The sequence below is a fragment of the Hemitrygon akajei genome, chromosome 9, assembly GCF_048418815.1.
Source record: "Hemitrygon akajei chromosome 9, sHemAka1.3, whole genome shotgun sequence".
NCBI lineage: Eukaryota > Metazoa > Chordata > Chondrichthyes > Myliobatiformes > Dasyatidae > Hemitrygon > Hemitrygon akajei.
Window position 1 is genome coordinate 109,966,540 of NC_133132.1, and position 17,152 is coordinate 109,983,691.

General features: G+C 42.1%; 1 protein-coding gene across 8 annotated transcripts in view; it reads right to left on the reverse strand.

Annotated features, from left to right (window-relative positions):
- dlgap2a (discs, large (Drosophila) homolog-associated protein 2a) overlaps positions 1-17,152 on the reverse strand; it is a 571,596-nt gene that overhangs the window by 19,793 nt on the left and 534,651 nt on the right. For all 8 annotated transcript variants that reach the window (XM_073056782.1, XM_073056777.1, XM_073056775.1 and 5 more), the window contains 3 exons: positions 10,169-10,527; positions 6,484-6,578; positions 1,255-1,670 (listed from right to left, as the gene is read on the reverse strand). In XM_073056782.1, the coding sequence (XP_072912883.1) occupies positions 1,255-1,670; positions 6,484-6,578; positions 10,169-10,527 (870 nt within the window). The remainder of the gene's footprint in view (positions 1-1,254; positions 1,671-6,483; positions 6,579-10,168; positions 10,528-17,152) is intronic.

Genomic DNA, 17,152 nt, shown 5'->3' on the forward strand with positions numbered 1-17,152 from the left:
AGAGACACAGTCAGACTGAAGTAAATAATGTTGGAGAGACACTGAGACCAGAGCAGGGAAATCATCATGTCCTGATGAGTGAAGGACAGATTACAGCACTTGAAATGAAATGAAGGAAAGAATGACAAGGAGAAGATATAACTGATTGATTCTGCAGTAAGGGAATGGGCTGGGTGACATGTACTATACTGCCACTTCCACTGTAAGATTTTTTCTATGTCTTCAGTCATCTCCAAACACATAGCTCCGAAACAGGTCCTTTGGCCCATCGAGTTTCTGCTGATCTGTTACTCTGCCTAGTTCCACTGATCTGCACCTAGACCACAGCCTTCCTTATCCCTCCCATCCATGCACCTATCCAAACTTCTCTTAAATGTTGAAATCCCGCATCCTCCACTTCTGCTGGTAGCTTGTTCCACACTTGTGCCACCTTCTGATAAGTATTTCATCTTCCAATAAATGTTTCATCTTTCACCCTTAACCCCTGACCTCTTGTTCTAGTTTTGCCCAAACTCAGTGGGGGAAAAAGCCTGCTTGCATTAATCCTATCTGGACCCATCATATCAAATTTCTCCTTGAGCTCCAGGTAATTAAGTCCTAACTGATTCAATCCTTCCCAATAATTTTTCCAAAATTTGTGATGAACAATGCCAATTTAAAATGAAACCCATCTGCCTGCCTTCTTGATCCATACCCCTCCATTCCCTGGTTATTCATGTCTCTGTCTAACAACCTCTTAAACACCACTACTTCCACCATGGCAGCCCATTCTTGGCACCTACCACTCTCTGTGTAAAGATAAAACTTGCCTCTCACATATTCTTTGAACTTTTCCCCTTTCACTATAAATCCATGTCTTCTATTACTTGACATTTTTACTCTGAAAGACTTTGACTGTCTATCTTTTCTGTGCCACTCATAATATTATAAACTATCAGATCTCCTCTGAGCCGCTGTAACTCCAGAGAAAACACATCAAGTTTATCCAGCCTCTCCTTACAGCTCATACCTTCTAATACAGTAGCATCCTGGGAAACCTCTTCTGCACCCTCTCCAAAGTGTTGACATCCTTCCTGTAATGGGGTGACCAGAACTACACACAATACTTGGACCTCAAGATCCCTCTGTTCACTAATACTCAAGGGACTTGTTATTAACTTTATATGCGTGCAACATTTGTAATCACACATGCTAACTAAACTTGAGGCAGATTTAATGGATGTGTGAGAAGAAAAGAAAGAGAGATATTCTTACTTTCTTCTGACAGGTCATTCTCCTCAGCCTCTCTCTCCATCTGCTTACACCATCCTTCCATTCGCTTGGTTTCTGCATGCAGCAGCTTCATGAACCACTGTCCATCCCGTCGACATGGAGACATTCGTCCGGGTTCTACAGCCTGATGGGTGGGCTCCAGCCACGGGTCAGGAGGTGGAAAATTGGAGATGTCGGTGGGTGTCCGATAGTCCTCTCTGTAGCTCAGCAGACCCTGTGTGCGTACAGTCCTGAGTCCTGTGTATTGGGTAGGGGTGCTGGGCTCAGAGTGACGCTGGAATGAAGAACCAAACTGAAGTGCCTTGTCCTCAGTGGTTACTGGACCAGGAAACCCTTCGAGCTCAAGGTCAGCCTGCACACTTGCTGTCACGCTATTGGAGCGCTTGAATCGCCCTCGCCTGTGAGACAGAATAACGAGATGAGCTGCTGAATGAATGAACAGGGGAAATAAATTTCTTCTGTTTGCTCCTGATGCAGCAGATTGACTAGACCACATTGGAAAGGGTAAGAATTCAACACCTGAATGCCAAGTCAAAGCAAATTTACTATACAGTTTATACTGTATGTTACCATTTTCTACTTCAGATTAATTTTCTTGCAGGCATTTACAGGAACTACAAGAAATTAGTTCCCACAACCAATGATCTCACTTTAAGGACTCATTATCTTGTTATCTCATGTTCTTGATATTTATTACTATTTATATTTGTATTTGCACAGTTTGTTGTCTTCTGCACTCTGGTTGATCTTTCATTGATCCTATAATAGTTATTATTGTATAGATTTGCTGAGTATGTCCACAGGAAAATGAATCTCTGGGTTGTATATTGTGACATATATGTACTTTAATAATAAAATTTACTTTGAACTTTGTAAATAAAGAAATACAATAGAATTTTAAAAAACTATACAGCCAAAACTGACAAACAACAAACAAATAAGTAAATAAATAATACTGAGAACATGAGTTGTATTGTCCTTGAAAGTGAGATCTGTAGGTTGTGGATTCTGTTCAGAATTGAGGTGAGTGAAGTTATCCACACTGGTTCCAGAACTGATGGTGGTAGGATAATATCAGAACATTGCCCCCTTATTCACAGTGAGGATGTTACTCTGAAGAGCTGCAGATGGGATCCCATTCTCTGCTTTCTGCAGGTCTACAATTCTAATCTTTGAAGCTCACTCTGATAAATGTCTGCTTTTTATCTACATGAGTCAATGAATATTGTGAATGAGAATTGAACAAAAAAGCTGCACTTCAAATACTTGCGAGTTTTCCAGTCCACAGGGAGTTAAAATAATGTTGGCGTCGAGGTTTATAGTCACTTGGAATAATAGCCGCATTACAGGTTTAACCCCTAAAAGTTATTTCCTTGTCATCAATATGCGAATCAGTTGGTTTTCATTTTTCATTCAGAATTTCTTCAGCGTCACCAGGTGATAAACAAACAAGTGTAACTCCTCACATAAATTATTCAGTTGTTGCTGCTGAGAAATGGCTGTCTGTAACTCGCTCCTCTTGCTTATCCTTAGAGAAGTTTCCTAATATCAGTCATATTCTATGGTTATTTTTTTTGTTATCTGAACTGTACCCAGGGAGTTCTTAATGCAAGTGTGTTGTTATATTCAGCTAAAAGTACAGTCAGTTAAACATGTATAAAACTGTTCAGGGAAATACAGACTGGAGAGTCTGACATGAGTGCTGGGTAAGTTACTGGAGGGAATTCAGGGAGATAAGATTTGGAGAGACAAGGTGTAATTAGGGACATTCAGCATAGCTTTGTGCATGACAAATCTGTTAAACCAAGAGGATAGATGAAGTTATGGTAGTGGATGTTGTCCCTATGGTCTTTATAAAGTTCTTTGATAAAGTTCTGCATGACAGGATAATCCAGAAGGGTAAGTCACATGGGATGTAGGGGAAAAGCCAGCATCCATCATTAAGAACCCCCATCACCCAGGACATGCTTCTCTTCTCTTGCTTCCATCAGGGAGGAGGGACAGGAGCCTGAAGACATACACTCAACATTTTAGGAACAGCTTCTTCCCCTCCACCATCAGATTTCTGAATAGACAATGAACTCATGTAAACTACCTTGCTATTTTTTTCCTTTTTTTTGGCTCTCTTTTTGCACTACTTATTTAATTTAATTTTAAAATATATTTCATATTGCAATTTATAGTTTTTTAAATTATTATTATTAAGCATTGTGTCCTGCTGACACAAAACAACAAATTCCATGACGTGCTAGTGATATTAAACCTCAAAGGCAGGACCAGCTTCAGAATGAAAGAAGGAGGAAGGGTGTGGGGGAAGTGGGGAAAGAACCCTTCAGAGGGAAGTGTTACCTAAAATTGGAGATTACGGTGTCCATGCAGTTGGACTGTAGACAACCCAGAGGTGACATGAGGTGATGTTCCTCTGCTTGTGCTTGATCTCACCAGTCATTGGAAGAGGCCGAGGGCAGACGGGTTGCCATGGGAATGGGGAGGGGAGTCTGGCAGTTGGGAGCTTGGGACGGCCACTGCAGACAGAGCAGAGGTGTTTGGCAAAACATTTGTTCTGTCTGTGCTGGTTTTCACTGATACAGCAGAGGCTGCACGAGGAGTGCCAATTGCAGTAGACAAGGATTGAGAAGGCGCACATGGATCTTTGACTGAAAGCGCTGTCAAGGAGTCATTTTTAAGGAATAAAATAATGAAAGATGGAAAGGGGTTAAGGTCTTGTAAACTTAGAAAATAGAACACAGAACAGTACATCACAAGACAGGCCCTTTGGCCTACAATGTTGTGCTGTTCTTTTAACCTACTCTAAGATCATTTAAACACAAGGAAATCTGCAGATGCTAGAAATTCAAGAAACACATGCAAAACACTGGTGGAACACAGCAGGCCAGGCAGCATCTACAGGAAGAAGTACAGTTGACGTTTCGGGCTGAGACCCTTCATCAGGACTGAAACATCAACAGTACTTCTTCCTATAGATGCTGCCTGGCCTGCTGCGTTCCACCAGCATTTTGTGTGTGTTGCTAAGATCATTGTAACCCTTTCTTCCCACATAGCCCTCCATTTTTCTTCCAGTTTTCTTTCATTAATGTTGTCAAGTCAAGGAACAGTAGCCAATAGTGATGCACTAAAATAGGGGCTGTGATAGAGGACAAAGCTGGATAAGATGAAAAATCATTAAAATTTGCAGGGTTGGAAAAGTTTATAGAGAGAGGGAATGTCAAAGTCACTGAGGGGTTTCAAAGCAAAGTATTCCTTTGCTTTGAATTGAAGAAATTGATTGGAAGAAAGTTTAGGGGGATGTCAGAGATAGGTTTTTTATACAGTGGTGTGTTTTGGGATGTATGTTTTGCCAGGGATGATGGATACATTCGGGACATTTAAGAAATTCTTACATAGGCACATGAATGATAGAAAAATGGAGGGTTATGTAGGAGGGAAGGGTCAGATTGATCTTAGAGTAATAGGTTAAAAGTTAGCACAACATTGTCGGCCAAATGGAGTGTAATATTCAGTACTGTTCTGTGTTCCAAGATAAACATCTTATAATCACAACATTGCTAAATTGGGAGGTCAGAATGTACGATGCGAATGTGTACTGGCTTTGAGTGATTTTGTTTATGGAGGCTACAGATTTGAAATCTAATCCAGGAAAGCACTGGACTGATTAGATCCATCAGGTTCTTGAACCAACCTGTACAATCCCAACTGCATACGTTAGACCACCTCTTGCACCACCATGGACTTGTCGCTGGTTTTGATTTTACCCTAATGTCTTGTCTTGCTCAATCTTTCTTCACTGTCTGGTTTAGCTTATGTATAGTTCATGTTCTGTGTGCCATTTCCTCAATACCCAGAGGCCAGACTGATACCAACCTACTGCCCTCCACTGTGCCTATTGTCTTTATTGTACTGCCTGCACTGTTTTGTGCACTTGATGCAGTCCTGTGTAGGTCTGTAGTCTAGTGTAGATCTTGTACTGTTTCATGTAGCACCATGGTCCTGAAAAACGTTGTCTTGTTTTTACTCTGTACTGTACCAGCAGTTATGGTCGAAATGACAATAAAGGTGACTTGACTTGACTTGATCTGCATGTATATGCCAGTGATGCTGTTGCCAGCAAGTTTTCCATTGCACCTGCACTTCACTGCACTTGTGCACATGACAATAAACTCAAACAGACTGGACTTGAGTAGTTTGGCCGTGAGTTCCATTAAGTCTGTCTCAGTCTCAGGCAGTGATCTTTCAGCTTGCATTTCTTCCATTAGCCCGAATAAACTGTACAAACTCTGCTGTGGCAACCTCAATAATTTTGGCTCTATCCTACAAATAACCTCTCTTGCTGTGAAATGGAGACATCTCTTTCTCCCTTATCAGGGAGAGAGAGAGCCTGTGGTATGTCGAATACCGGGTGAACGAGTAGCCTGTGACTTTGCAGCACACTTGAGTGCTCAGTGGTGGGGGCCGATGCTTTTTTTGCTGGTGGGGGAGGGTGGATTGTTGTCTTGCTGCCGCTTACATGTGAGGGGGGGGAGCTGGGGGTGGGGGGGGTTTGAGGTTCTAACATTTAAATGTCATTCATACTTTGGGGGCATTCCTCTGTTTTCGTGGATGGCTGTGAAGAAAAGGTATTTCAGAATGTATATTGTATACGTTTCTCTGACATTAAATGCACCCTTGAAACCTTTGAAGGGCACTTCTAAGGTGCCACAGTAGTGTAATAGTTAGCATGATGCTATTACAGATGACAGTGTTAAAGATCAGAGTTCAATTTCAGCATCCTCTGTAAGAAAATTTGTACATTTTTCCCGTGTGTGAATGTTTCCTCCAAATGCTCTGGTTTCCCCTCACAGTCCAAAGACATACAGGTTAGTAGGTTAATTGGTCATTGTAAATTGTCCTGTGATTAGGCTAGGGTTAAGTGGGTGGGTTGCTGTGCCAGAAGGGTCTTTCTGAGCTGTAAATCTAAATAAATACATGAAACAGAAACATTGGAGAACTTAATTTTGATTTGTTCACACTTGGTGTGTTAGTATAATAGGGATGCATGAAACGCAGCTGGGAATTAACTAGTTCCAATTTGCATTTGCTTTCCAAATCTCCTTAGCAACTGTGATTTCTCTGACCAGATGTTTCCCTTGTCATTTGTTTAGATAAAAGCAGATTGTTTGTTTTGCAAGAGCACTCGTTTCTCGCATGAATTACCGCTTTTCATCTTCCACCTGGACTCCAATGGAGTGGTATTCCCGAAGGCCCCTGCTATCCGTGTCCGAGTCAGTTGTTGTCTCCACTGCATCCACCTGGTACAGCAAACACATAAGCACGTCCTAGTTACAGATCGATAGCAGCTTTCGAAGAGACCAGGCCATCGCACCCCTCAATTCCCCATCTGTCCCATTAACCCAGGATATGCATTCTCATTACAATTCTCAGGAAATCCTTAGCTTTTTCCTTTCAAATCCCATCCCGTTCCTACCTGCTTAGACAACCATGGTATCAAATCATTCTGCACAATGTACACTGTACTAATGAAGTGCACAGTGAAAGAAAGAATTTAACTTTGTTTTTCTTTTTGAGTTATGAAGTCATAATTCTTACATCAGTGTGCACATCCCATAGATTCTTCTCTAATGTAGGCTAATTTGCAATTCAGTAACATGAGTGAACCACTGTATAAGAGGATCATAACTTGGAACAGGGTTTGACCACCTGGCCTGTCAAGCCTACTCCGTCATTCAATAAGATCGTGACTGATCTGGCCATGGAGTCAGCTCCACCTTCCTGGCTTTGCCCATAGCCCGTAATTCTACTATGCAAAAATCTATCTGAAGTATATTTATTAAGATAGCCTTTACTGCTTCTCTGGGTACAGAAGTCCACAGGTTCACTACTCTCTGGGAAAAGCAGCTTTTTTCTCATCTCCAACCTAAATCTATCTTTCCGAATCCTGAGGCTATGTACCCTAGTTCTAGTCTCCCCCACTTCCCCGCCCCTAGCTTATCTATCCCTTTCCTAATTTGATATGTTTCTATAAGATCCTCTCACATTCTTCTGCATTCCAATATGTATAGTCCCAGGTGACTCAATCTCTCCTCTTAGGCTAACACCCTTATCTCCAGAATCAGACTGGTGTACTGTCTCCAAAGCCACTATAGCTTTCTTCAAGTAATAAGACCAGAACTGCATGCAGTACTCCAGGTGTGGCCTCACCAGTACCCTGCACAGTTACAGCATAATCTCCCTGTACTTAAATCCACCCCCTCTGGCAACGAAGGCCAACTTTCCATTTCCCTTCTTGATAACATGTTGCACCTGCAAACCAAGACTCATGCACAAGCACTCCCAAATTCTTCTGCACAACAGCATGCTGCAATCTTTAATCATTTAAATAATAATCTGATCATTAGTTTTTTCTTCCATAGTGGATGACTTTGTATTTATCAATGTTGTACTCCATCTGCCAGACATTTGCCCACTCATTAACCTATCCATCTCTCTGTAGACTCTCCACATCCTTTACAATTTTTTCCCCCACTCAATTTAGGGTCAATTGTATCAGGAGAGCAGTGAACAACATTAAGGACCCCACTCACCCTGATCCTTGTCTCTTTGCCCCCACTGATCAGGCACAAGAGCTTAAAAACATGTACCACCAGTCTTAAGAACAACTTCTATTCCTGCTACTTGACACTTGGACAGAGCTCTTGAGCAATAAATATCAAATCTTGATCCCGCGGTTTTTCTTTGTCACTGTCCTTGCTCTGAGATGTCTACCCGCACTGCACTTTCTCCGTAACACTACACCTCACAATCTATCTTTGCTTTTCTCTTTGTAGTAACTCAATGTGTTCTGTTTCAAAATAATCTGTATGGATGAGATACAAAATAAAATTTCTCACTGTATCTTGGTGCATGTGATAATAAACCAATCACCAGTAAACAGAAAGGAAGTTTCAATGCAGCTGTCAGAGGCTCACATTGACCCCGCATCAGAACAATATCCAGTTACCCAACACATGGCTACCTTTCCTATGGGCATGTCCCGAAACATGCAAGCAAACAAATCTAGGTCAGAAGCACAATTAGGATTTTTTGGAGGTGACAGTCAGGGCTTGGATTATATTGGTGATAAATAAAGTGACATTCCTCTAATCTGGCACAACAAATATCTTCTAAACTTCCAGACTTATGATCATTTAACTTTGCAGAAAATCTTAAATAAGTTGATCAAAATCTCTGCAAATGTATGCTAATTAGTTTTGTTTCGCTGATGCACATCCAAATACAAACTAATTCCTGTTTAGCATCAATCTGAGTAACATGGTGTAACTGAGTATAATTTTCCAGCTTATTGCACACATTTTTAATTCTTTGTTGAATAATATTGCTGTCATCCTATTGCCTTATTCAAATATCAGAAATAATTATTGGAAAACAAATTAATGCCTTGGTTATTTCTCTCTGGACATGGGAATTTTTTTTTTTAAATGTAGCCAGTGACTTAAACTGAGATACTGAGGCCAAAATGTTGGATATGGGGTGCGTCTCAGAACCACAGATCTAAAAGAAGTGACTTCTATGGAGTGCAATATGACTGTGAACATGTCCTCTCAAACCACACTGCTCCAGAACCTCGGCTGGGTCACAACTGCTCCATGGAGCCATGGCAGGAAATAACGCTAGCTCTTCTGATGAAGATCTGCTCTCAGCCACTTGAGAACACACAAGGTGGATGGTGCCACCACAGGATAGGACTCTATTCTCCTCCGACCCATTTTTCACCTCCATATCGGGCAGATCCATTCCAAACCAAACCCTCACATTTCACCCCCAAAGACAGGATTGTTTCTGTCACCAACCCCTGAACCCCCAGTTCCTGAAACCCAAACCGTGAATCCCTGAACACCCTGGTTCCCTGACTGAGACATTGAGCAGTCTCTGCACCTGATTCTTGGTCGCCTAGGCCTTGGAGGTCTTTAATGCTGTGTAATGGGCCAAATTGTTCACTCTCCTCCATCTGCCAATCACCCCGCTTCACCAGGAACCCATCCATCATCTCCCAGCCTTTTACATAACTCTCACCCTCCCCTCCTCCATCTACCCATCACCCCCCTCACCTGGATCTAGCCACTACCTGCTAGCTCTTGCTCCTCCTCTTCATACTGACTACCTTCCCCCTATCTTTTAGTGCTGACAAAGGTTCCTGTCCGGAAATATTGACTACATATTTCCCTTCACAGATGCTGCCTGAACTGCTGAGTTCCTTCAGCAGATTGTTTCTTGTTCTGCTCTAAGTTTATATAACACCCACAAAATGATGGAGGAACTCAGCAAGTCAGCCAGCTTCTACAGAGGGGAATAAACAAGGGATTTCAGGTTTTACCTCCTTCCTTATCAGTCTTGATGAAGGGTCATAGCACAAAATGTTGGTTGTTCACAGATGTTGCCCGACCTGCTGAGTCACTCCAGCAAATTTGCTTTTGCTCTTGTTTGATCTCTTTTTTGATCAGAGACTCAGAATGAGATGTTTTTTGGACTAAATCTGTTCTGTTTCGGGTATTCTGCTGAATTTACACCCATTTAATGCATTACATGCACCTGAACAGCAGTCTAGTACTTGCCCAGATCTGTGTGGGTTGGTCTCGCAGTGAAGCAGTTAGCGTAATGCTTTACAATGCCTTCTGTAAGTTCGAGGTTTAGCTCCCGCTGCTGTCTGTGAGGAATTTTTTATGTTCTCCCCGTGTCTGTGTGTGATTCCTCCCACATTCCAGAGACGTAGAGGTTAGGGTTAGTGTGATGTGGACATGCTACGTTGGTGCTGGACGCATGATGATGCATTACACTGTATGTTTTGATGGACGTATAACCAATAAAGCAAATCTTTTCTTACCTGAATCCCTATGGAGGACCGTCGGCTCTTGATGAACTGTTCAGCCTTTCCCACGTCGAGGGTTAGGATGGCTTTGTCTCGGGTTAGGACCTTGCTGTTTCGGCCGCTGTTCACGCCGGGCTGCTGTGCTGACATGGTCTCCAAAGCGATGTTCACTGCCTTTGTACTGTCCAAGCTGTCCGTTGAGTTATAAAGACCCTTTCCTTCCTGGGGCCAGGGCGAGCTCCGCTGAGACCGGTTCTCATGGTAGGCGTCCTGAGTTGATTCGGTGCTGCTCTGGGTGGTCACTGAAATTACTGGCTTGGAGGTGGTGCGAGGTGGTACCGGTGGTGGGGTCTTCTTGTAATTAGTGCAAGTTACTGTGGAGAGGAAGGATGAGAATTACTACCGTACTCCTTGGATCTAGGAGTGGATGACATCTTGGAAGAAAGTTCAAAAATCAGAAGTGCAAAGGGGCTTGGGACTCCTTGTGTGGGATTCCCTAAAGACTAACCTGCAGGTTGAGTTGGTGGTGTGGAAGGTAATACAATGTTAGCATTCATTTCAAAGGGACTAGAATATAAGGGTAAGGATATAATCTGAGGCTTTATAAGGCATTGGTGCAGTTTTGGGCCCTGTATCTAAGAACAGATGTGCTGGCATTGGAGAGGGTCCAAAGGGGGTTCACAAGAATGATTCTGGGAAGGATAGGCATGAGGAATGCCTGATGGCTCTGGAGTTCAGAAGAATGAGGGTGGATCTAATTGAAACCTTTTGAATATTGAAACCTGCCTAGATAGATTGCATATGGAGAGAATGTTTCCTACAGTGGAGGAGTCTAGGACTACGGGGCACAGAATAAAGAGATGTCCATTTATAACAGAGATGAAGAGGAATTTTATTACCCAGAGGGTGGTGAAGCTGTGCAATTCATTGCCACAGATGGCTGTGGAGGCCAGTTGATTAAATGTTTCAGGAGAGCAGGAAGGAGCCTTAGTATTGTCTGTAAGACCATAAGACATAGGAGCAGAATTAGGCCACTTCGCCCTCTGAGTCTGCTCTGCCATTCCATTATGGCTGATTCACTGTTCCTCTAAACTCTGTTCTCCTGACATGGTGAATCTTGAAACTGATTGCCACAGACCGTAGTAGAGGCCAAGTCACTAATATATTTAAAATGGAGATTGATAGGTTCTTGATTAGTCATAGTGTATCTTCTCTATGAATTATTTCACATGATTAATTAACGTAGCAACAGGACTGGTGAGGAAAGTTCAGAATGGAAACTTTTTGAAAGACTGTGACATAAGGTACCGGTAGTCTGTTAGCTGTTTCAACTCAAAGTTCAAAGTTCTGCTTTCGCTGCAGCCATCAGGTAGAAGGTACAGGAGCCTCAGGACTCCCACCAACAGGCTCAGGGACAGGTTTTACCCCTCAACCATCGGGCTCTTGAACCAGTGGGGATAACTTCACTCAACTTCACTTGTCCATCACTGAAATATTCCCACAACCTACCGACCCATCTCATGTTCTTGATATTTATTGCTTATCTACTTATTATTATCATTTCTTCTTTTGCCTTGTATTTGCACAGTTTGTTTTCTTTTCCACACTGAATATACACTCAGTTCATGTTGCCTTTCTTTGATTATGGTTACTGGATTTATTGCCTGCAAGAAAATGAATCTCAAGGTTGTATTTGGTGACATATACATACTTCGGTAATAAATTTACCTCGAACTTTGAAGGCAGTCAAATCGGGTTGAGAGGAATAATAAACCAGTCAAGATGGAATGGCAGAGGACTTGATGGGCTGAATGGCCTAATTCTGCTCCTTTGTCTTACTGTCTAATACTCCCAGCTGATTCTCACTAATCCTTGTGTGCAGCAGATAGTTCTGCTCTCTCGCAGTCCAGGGGTCAACCCAACTGTCAGCCCACCATTACACAGATCTTCCAGCCCACTGTCATCAGTCCAATTGAACTGGAGAATGTTTTCACAAGCTCATCAATTATATCCACATTGCTGAGGTGCTATATAATTTGAGTTCATGACAAATTATTGCCCTGTCCAGCAAACTCAGCCACAGGGTTAAATTATGCAATTGATGAAGTGTGGTATAACCAGAGATAGAGTGGATGTGAAGAGGATGTTTCTTATAAGAGGAGAGTCTAGGACCAGAGAGGACAGCCTCAGAATAGAGGAATGCACATTTAGAACAAAGATGAGGAGGAATTTCTGTGGCCAGAGATTAGTGGATCTGTGGAATTCTTTGCCACAGGTGGCTGCAGAGGTCAAATCATCGAGTATATTTAAAGTGGAGATGACTATTTTCTTGATTAGTCAGGGCATCAAAGGTTACAGGGAGAAGGTAAGAGAATTAGATTGAGAGGGATAATGTATTAGCCATGATGGAATGGCAGAGCAGACACAATGGGCTGAATGGCCTAATTCTGCTCCTATGTCTTATGGTCTTATAAACACTCCATTCATGTGACAAGGTACTCAGCAACAACTCCCCCTCCTCCAGCACCACTGAAAGCCTGTAGTTGTATAAAGGAGCATATATTGTCCAGAAAAAAGACCTTGCTTCTCTAAAGGAAGACACGAGTGACATAAATTTTCCTTCGATGATTTGACTTGACTGCACTCCTTAACTGAAGAAGCATGTTCAATCACATTATTTTAAATGGTTATTGTTTAAGGGTCTGTGTATTTCAATATTCTGTAAATTGAATTTCAAACAACTACAACTATACAATGAACAAAGAACAAGCAACACAAAAGCATCCCATCCAATTACAGGAGCACTCTGTATGGCAGCAGACTGGAGTCAGCAGCCACAACCTGTCAAAGCCCAGCGTGCTGGGACTGCATCTACCAGCCTCCTCAGGTCAGCAGTCCAGTAACTCAGTGACATTTCTAACATTCAGAAGGTATTAAAAACAGCAAGTTCAAAAAAACTCAGCAAATAGCTAATGTTCTCAGATAATCCTTAGATTCCAGCATGAGACCTGGAGTAACATTTCCAAGCAGAGATCTGACACCGTCCTGAACCAATAATATGTTACTTTTATATTAATGCATGTGTTCAGCATAATAATCAGCAAGCGGCCAAGGACATTGGAGCAGATTCTGTAAGCCATGTCTTCAGCCTAACAATAAGGCAACCGCTGAATCAGCTTGTTCAAGAATGAGTTAATTTCTATTCTACATCCAGGAATGCAGTGTGCTTCCTGAATGGGACTTCAGCCTTGAAGTTTCCACCTGATGATCAGAACCTCATCACAGCCCTTGTACTTATTGTCTGTGGGCATTGCCCTTTCTGTGTAACAGTAACAGTTTTCATGGGTGGGGTTATCAACATCTCCACCCTTTAACCCACCCAACCACCCCCACCAGCAGTACGTCCACATGAACCACTTCATCATTTCCTGTTCCTCACCTTATATTCATATATCTCATGTCACTTTATGTACATACAAACGGTCTATGTATATAAGCTAATCTTATGTACAGTATATACAACCACATATACATTGTTTTTATAGGATTGCTTTTATATTGATATTTATTGTGTTCTAGAGGTAGTGTTCTTTGTGCTTTTATGCTGCTTTGGATCCAGAGTAACAATCATTTCATTCTCCTTTACACTTATGTACTGGAAAATGACAAGGAACATTCTTGAGACTTAAATCTTACTTCTTTCTGTACTGATTTCTTTGTACTCCCTCAAAGTACTTATGCATGAATTAACTCTCTGGAAGACATGTAAACAAAAGCTTATTATTCACTGTATCTCAGTACATGTGACAATAATGAAACAGCCACAATAAATGAATAGCAAGAATATTCTTTAAGAAGATGCCAATAATGGGCCCAATATTGGAAGGATAGAGTATGGAATTCCTGTCAGTTTGGGGAAAAAACCAATAAAATAAATACTGACATGCCAGAGATGCTGGAATCAGAAAGATCATGGAACTCTGGCATTTTCTCCTCCATACAACTGATTGAGCATATTGAGGGTTTAGCATGGAAAGGACAGATGTGCATTTGCGTAACTCTGTTTGTGACCTCTGAAGCACCATCAATAACTCTCCGAGACGTGAGGCGAGATATAGGCTTTTATTGGCTGGAAGAAAGAACAAGCAGCAATTGACCACCATGCTACATCCTGGCGACTGAGGGCAGGGTCCAGACTCCAATCCCCTTTATACCGGGGTCCGTGGGAGGAGCCACGGTCAGTGGGAGGAGCCACAGGAGCAGTCAGCGGGGGGGGGGGGGGGGCGTGTCCAGACAGGTATATGTAGTTCACCACAACCTCAGCATGTTTCCAAAGTACTTTGCCACCAATGAAGTGCCACTTAGGAAGAGCAGTGGTCAGTCTGCTCCAAACAAGGTCTGACACACAGCAAATATGAACCACTTCTCTTTGTCGAAGCACAAGGCAGGTTAAAACTGCAAGGACATATTATTAGCTTGTGTAATTATTCTGTGGCTATCTTCAGTTTTGTTCATATTAACGTGCACTATGGGAAGTCAGAGGTATGTCCTTTATACAGAGAATAGTGGGTGCAAGGAATGTGCTGGTGAGAGTGGTGGTAGAAACAGATACATTAGGGGCATTAAAGAAACTCTTACATTGATGATAGAAAAATGGAGGGCTCCATGGGGGGAGGGGACAAGGGTTTGACTGATGTTAATAGATTGAAATGTTGGCACAGCATCATGAGTCAAAGTGCCAGTTTGGTGCTGTAATGCTCTATGCTCTAAATCTCCCAGACTGTCTGTGGCAATACTCTTTGTTGTGTACATTACAGAATCAATGAATCTCATTGTCTTTTCAATCCGTGCAGTTTTGTTTTAACTGCATGTTTATTTATTCCTCATACTTGATGAAAGAGTCTCACAGACACTGTGCTTTAATCATAAAGTCATGGAGTCATTGAGCAGCACAGCACAGAAACAGGCCCTTTGGCCCATCTAGTCCTTCCAAACTATTATTTTGCCTAGTCCTATCGATCTGCATATGGACAACAGCCCTCCATACCTCTCTCATCCGTGTACCTATCCAAATTTCTCTTAAATGTTGAAATTGAACTCACTTCCACTGGCAGCTCATTCTGCAATCTCACCACACTCTGCATGAAAAAAGTTATGTTCCCTTTAACCATTGCACATTTCATCTTTAGTCCTTGACTCCTCGTTCTAGTCTCAGTGGAAAACTAGGTGGAAAAAGTCTGCTTGCTTTGACCCTGTCTATACCCCACATAATTTTTTATACCTCCATCAAATCTCTCCTCATTCTTCTACACTCAAGGGAATAAAGTCCTAACATTGATTCTCTACCTCAGGAACTGAAGTCCTGACAACATCCTTGTGAATTTTCTTTTCACTCTTTCGAAAATATTGACGTTTTTCCTGTAAGTAAGTGACCAAAACTGCACACAATAATCCAGACTAGGCTTCACCAACATCTTATACAACTTCAACATAACATCCTATAAAACTTGAACAAAACATCCCAACTTCTGTACTCAATACTTTGTTTTATGAAGGCTAATATGCCACGAGTTTATTTATGACCTTATCCCTCTGTGATGCTACTTTCAAGGAATTATGGATCTGTATTCACAGTGCCCTACCGTTCACTATGTAAGACCTATGTAGGTTTGTCCTCTCAAGGAGCAACACCTTAGACTTATCAAAATTAAACTTATTTATTTATTTACTTGGAGATATAGCATGGAACTATCCTTCCTGCCCTTTGAACCGTGCCACCCAGCAACCCACCAATTTAACCCTCGTCCAATCACAGGACAATTTGCAATGACCAATGAGCCTACTAACTGGATCTTTGGACTGTGAGAGGAAACTGGAGTACTTATGGAAGACTATGTACCCATGGGAAGGAATCAACAAACTTGCTTATAGGGGACGCCTGAATTGAACTCTGAATTCTGACCCCTTGAGCTGTAATAGTATTATGTTAACTGTCCATTTGCCATCTCAGCCCATTTTTCTGGCTGGTCCAGATTCTGCAGCAAGCTTTGATAGTCTTCCTCAATGTCAATTACACCCCATCCACAAATTTGCTGTTCCAGTTTACCACATTGTCATCCAGATCATTGACATTGAATGCAAACAACAATGGACCCTGCATCGAGCCCCGAGGCACAGCACTAATGCCAGTCTCCAGTCAGAGAAGTAAGCATCTACTACTGCTTTCTGGCTTCTCCCGCAAAGCCGATGTCTAATCCAATTTACTAGCTCATCTTGAATGCCAAGCGTTTGAACCTCCCATATCGGACATTGTCAAAGGCCTTGCTGAAGTCGATGTAGACAATATTGTATCCACTGCCTTGCCTCCATTAACTTTCCTGGTAACTTCTCCGAATAACACTCTTAGATTGGATAGACAGGACCTACAATGCACAAAGCCATGCTGACTATCTCTAATCAGTCCTATCCAAATACTTCTATATCCAGTCCCTCAGAATATCTTCCAATAGTTTACCCACTGATGTCAGGCTTACCAGCCTGTAATTTGCTGGCTTATTCTGACAGCTTTTCTTAAATAACAGAATACTAGCTATCCTCCAATCCTCTGGGACTTAACCAGTGGCTAAGGATGTTTTAAGTATTTCTGCTAGAGCCCCTGCAGTTTCTGTACTAGCCTCCCACAGGGTCTGAGGGAACACCTTGTCAGGCCCTAGGGATTTATCCACCCTAATTTGCCTCAAGACAGCAAACACCTCCTCCTCTGTAATCTGTATACAGTCCATGACCTCACTGCTGTTTTGCCTCATTTCTATAAACTCGGTGTCCATCTTCCGAATAAATACAGATGCAAACAATCCACTTAAGGCCTCCCCTATCTCTTGCAGCTCTATGCATGGATGTTCACTCCAATCTTGCAGATGACTAATTTTAGCCCTTGCTATTCTTTTGCTTTTAATGTATCTGTAAAAGCCCTTGGGATTCTCCTTCTCTTTGATTGCC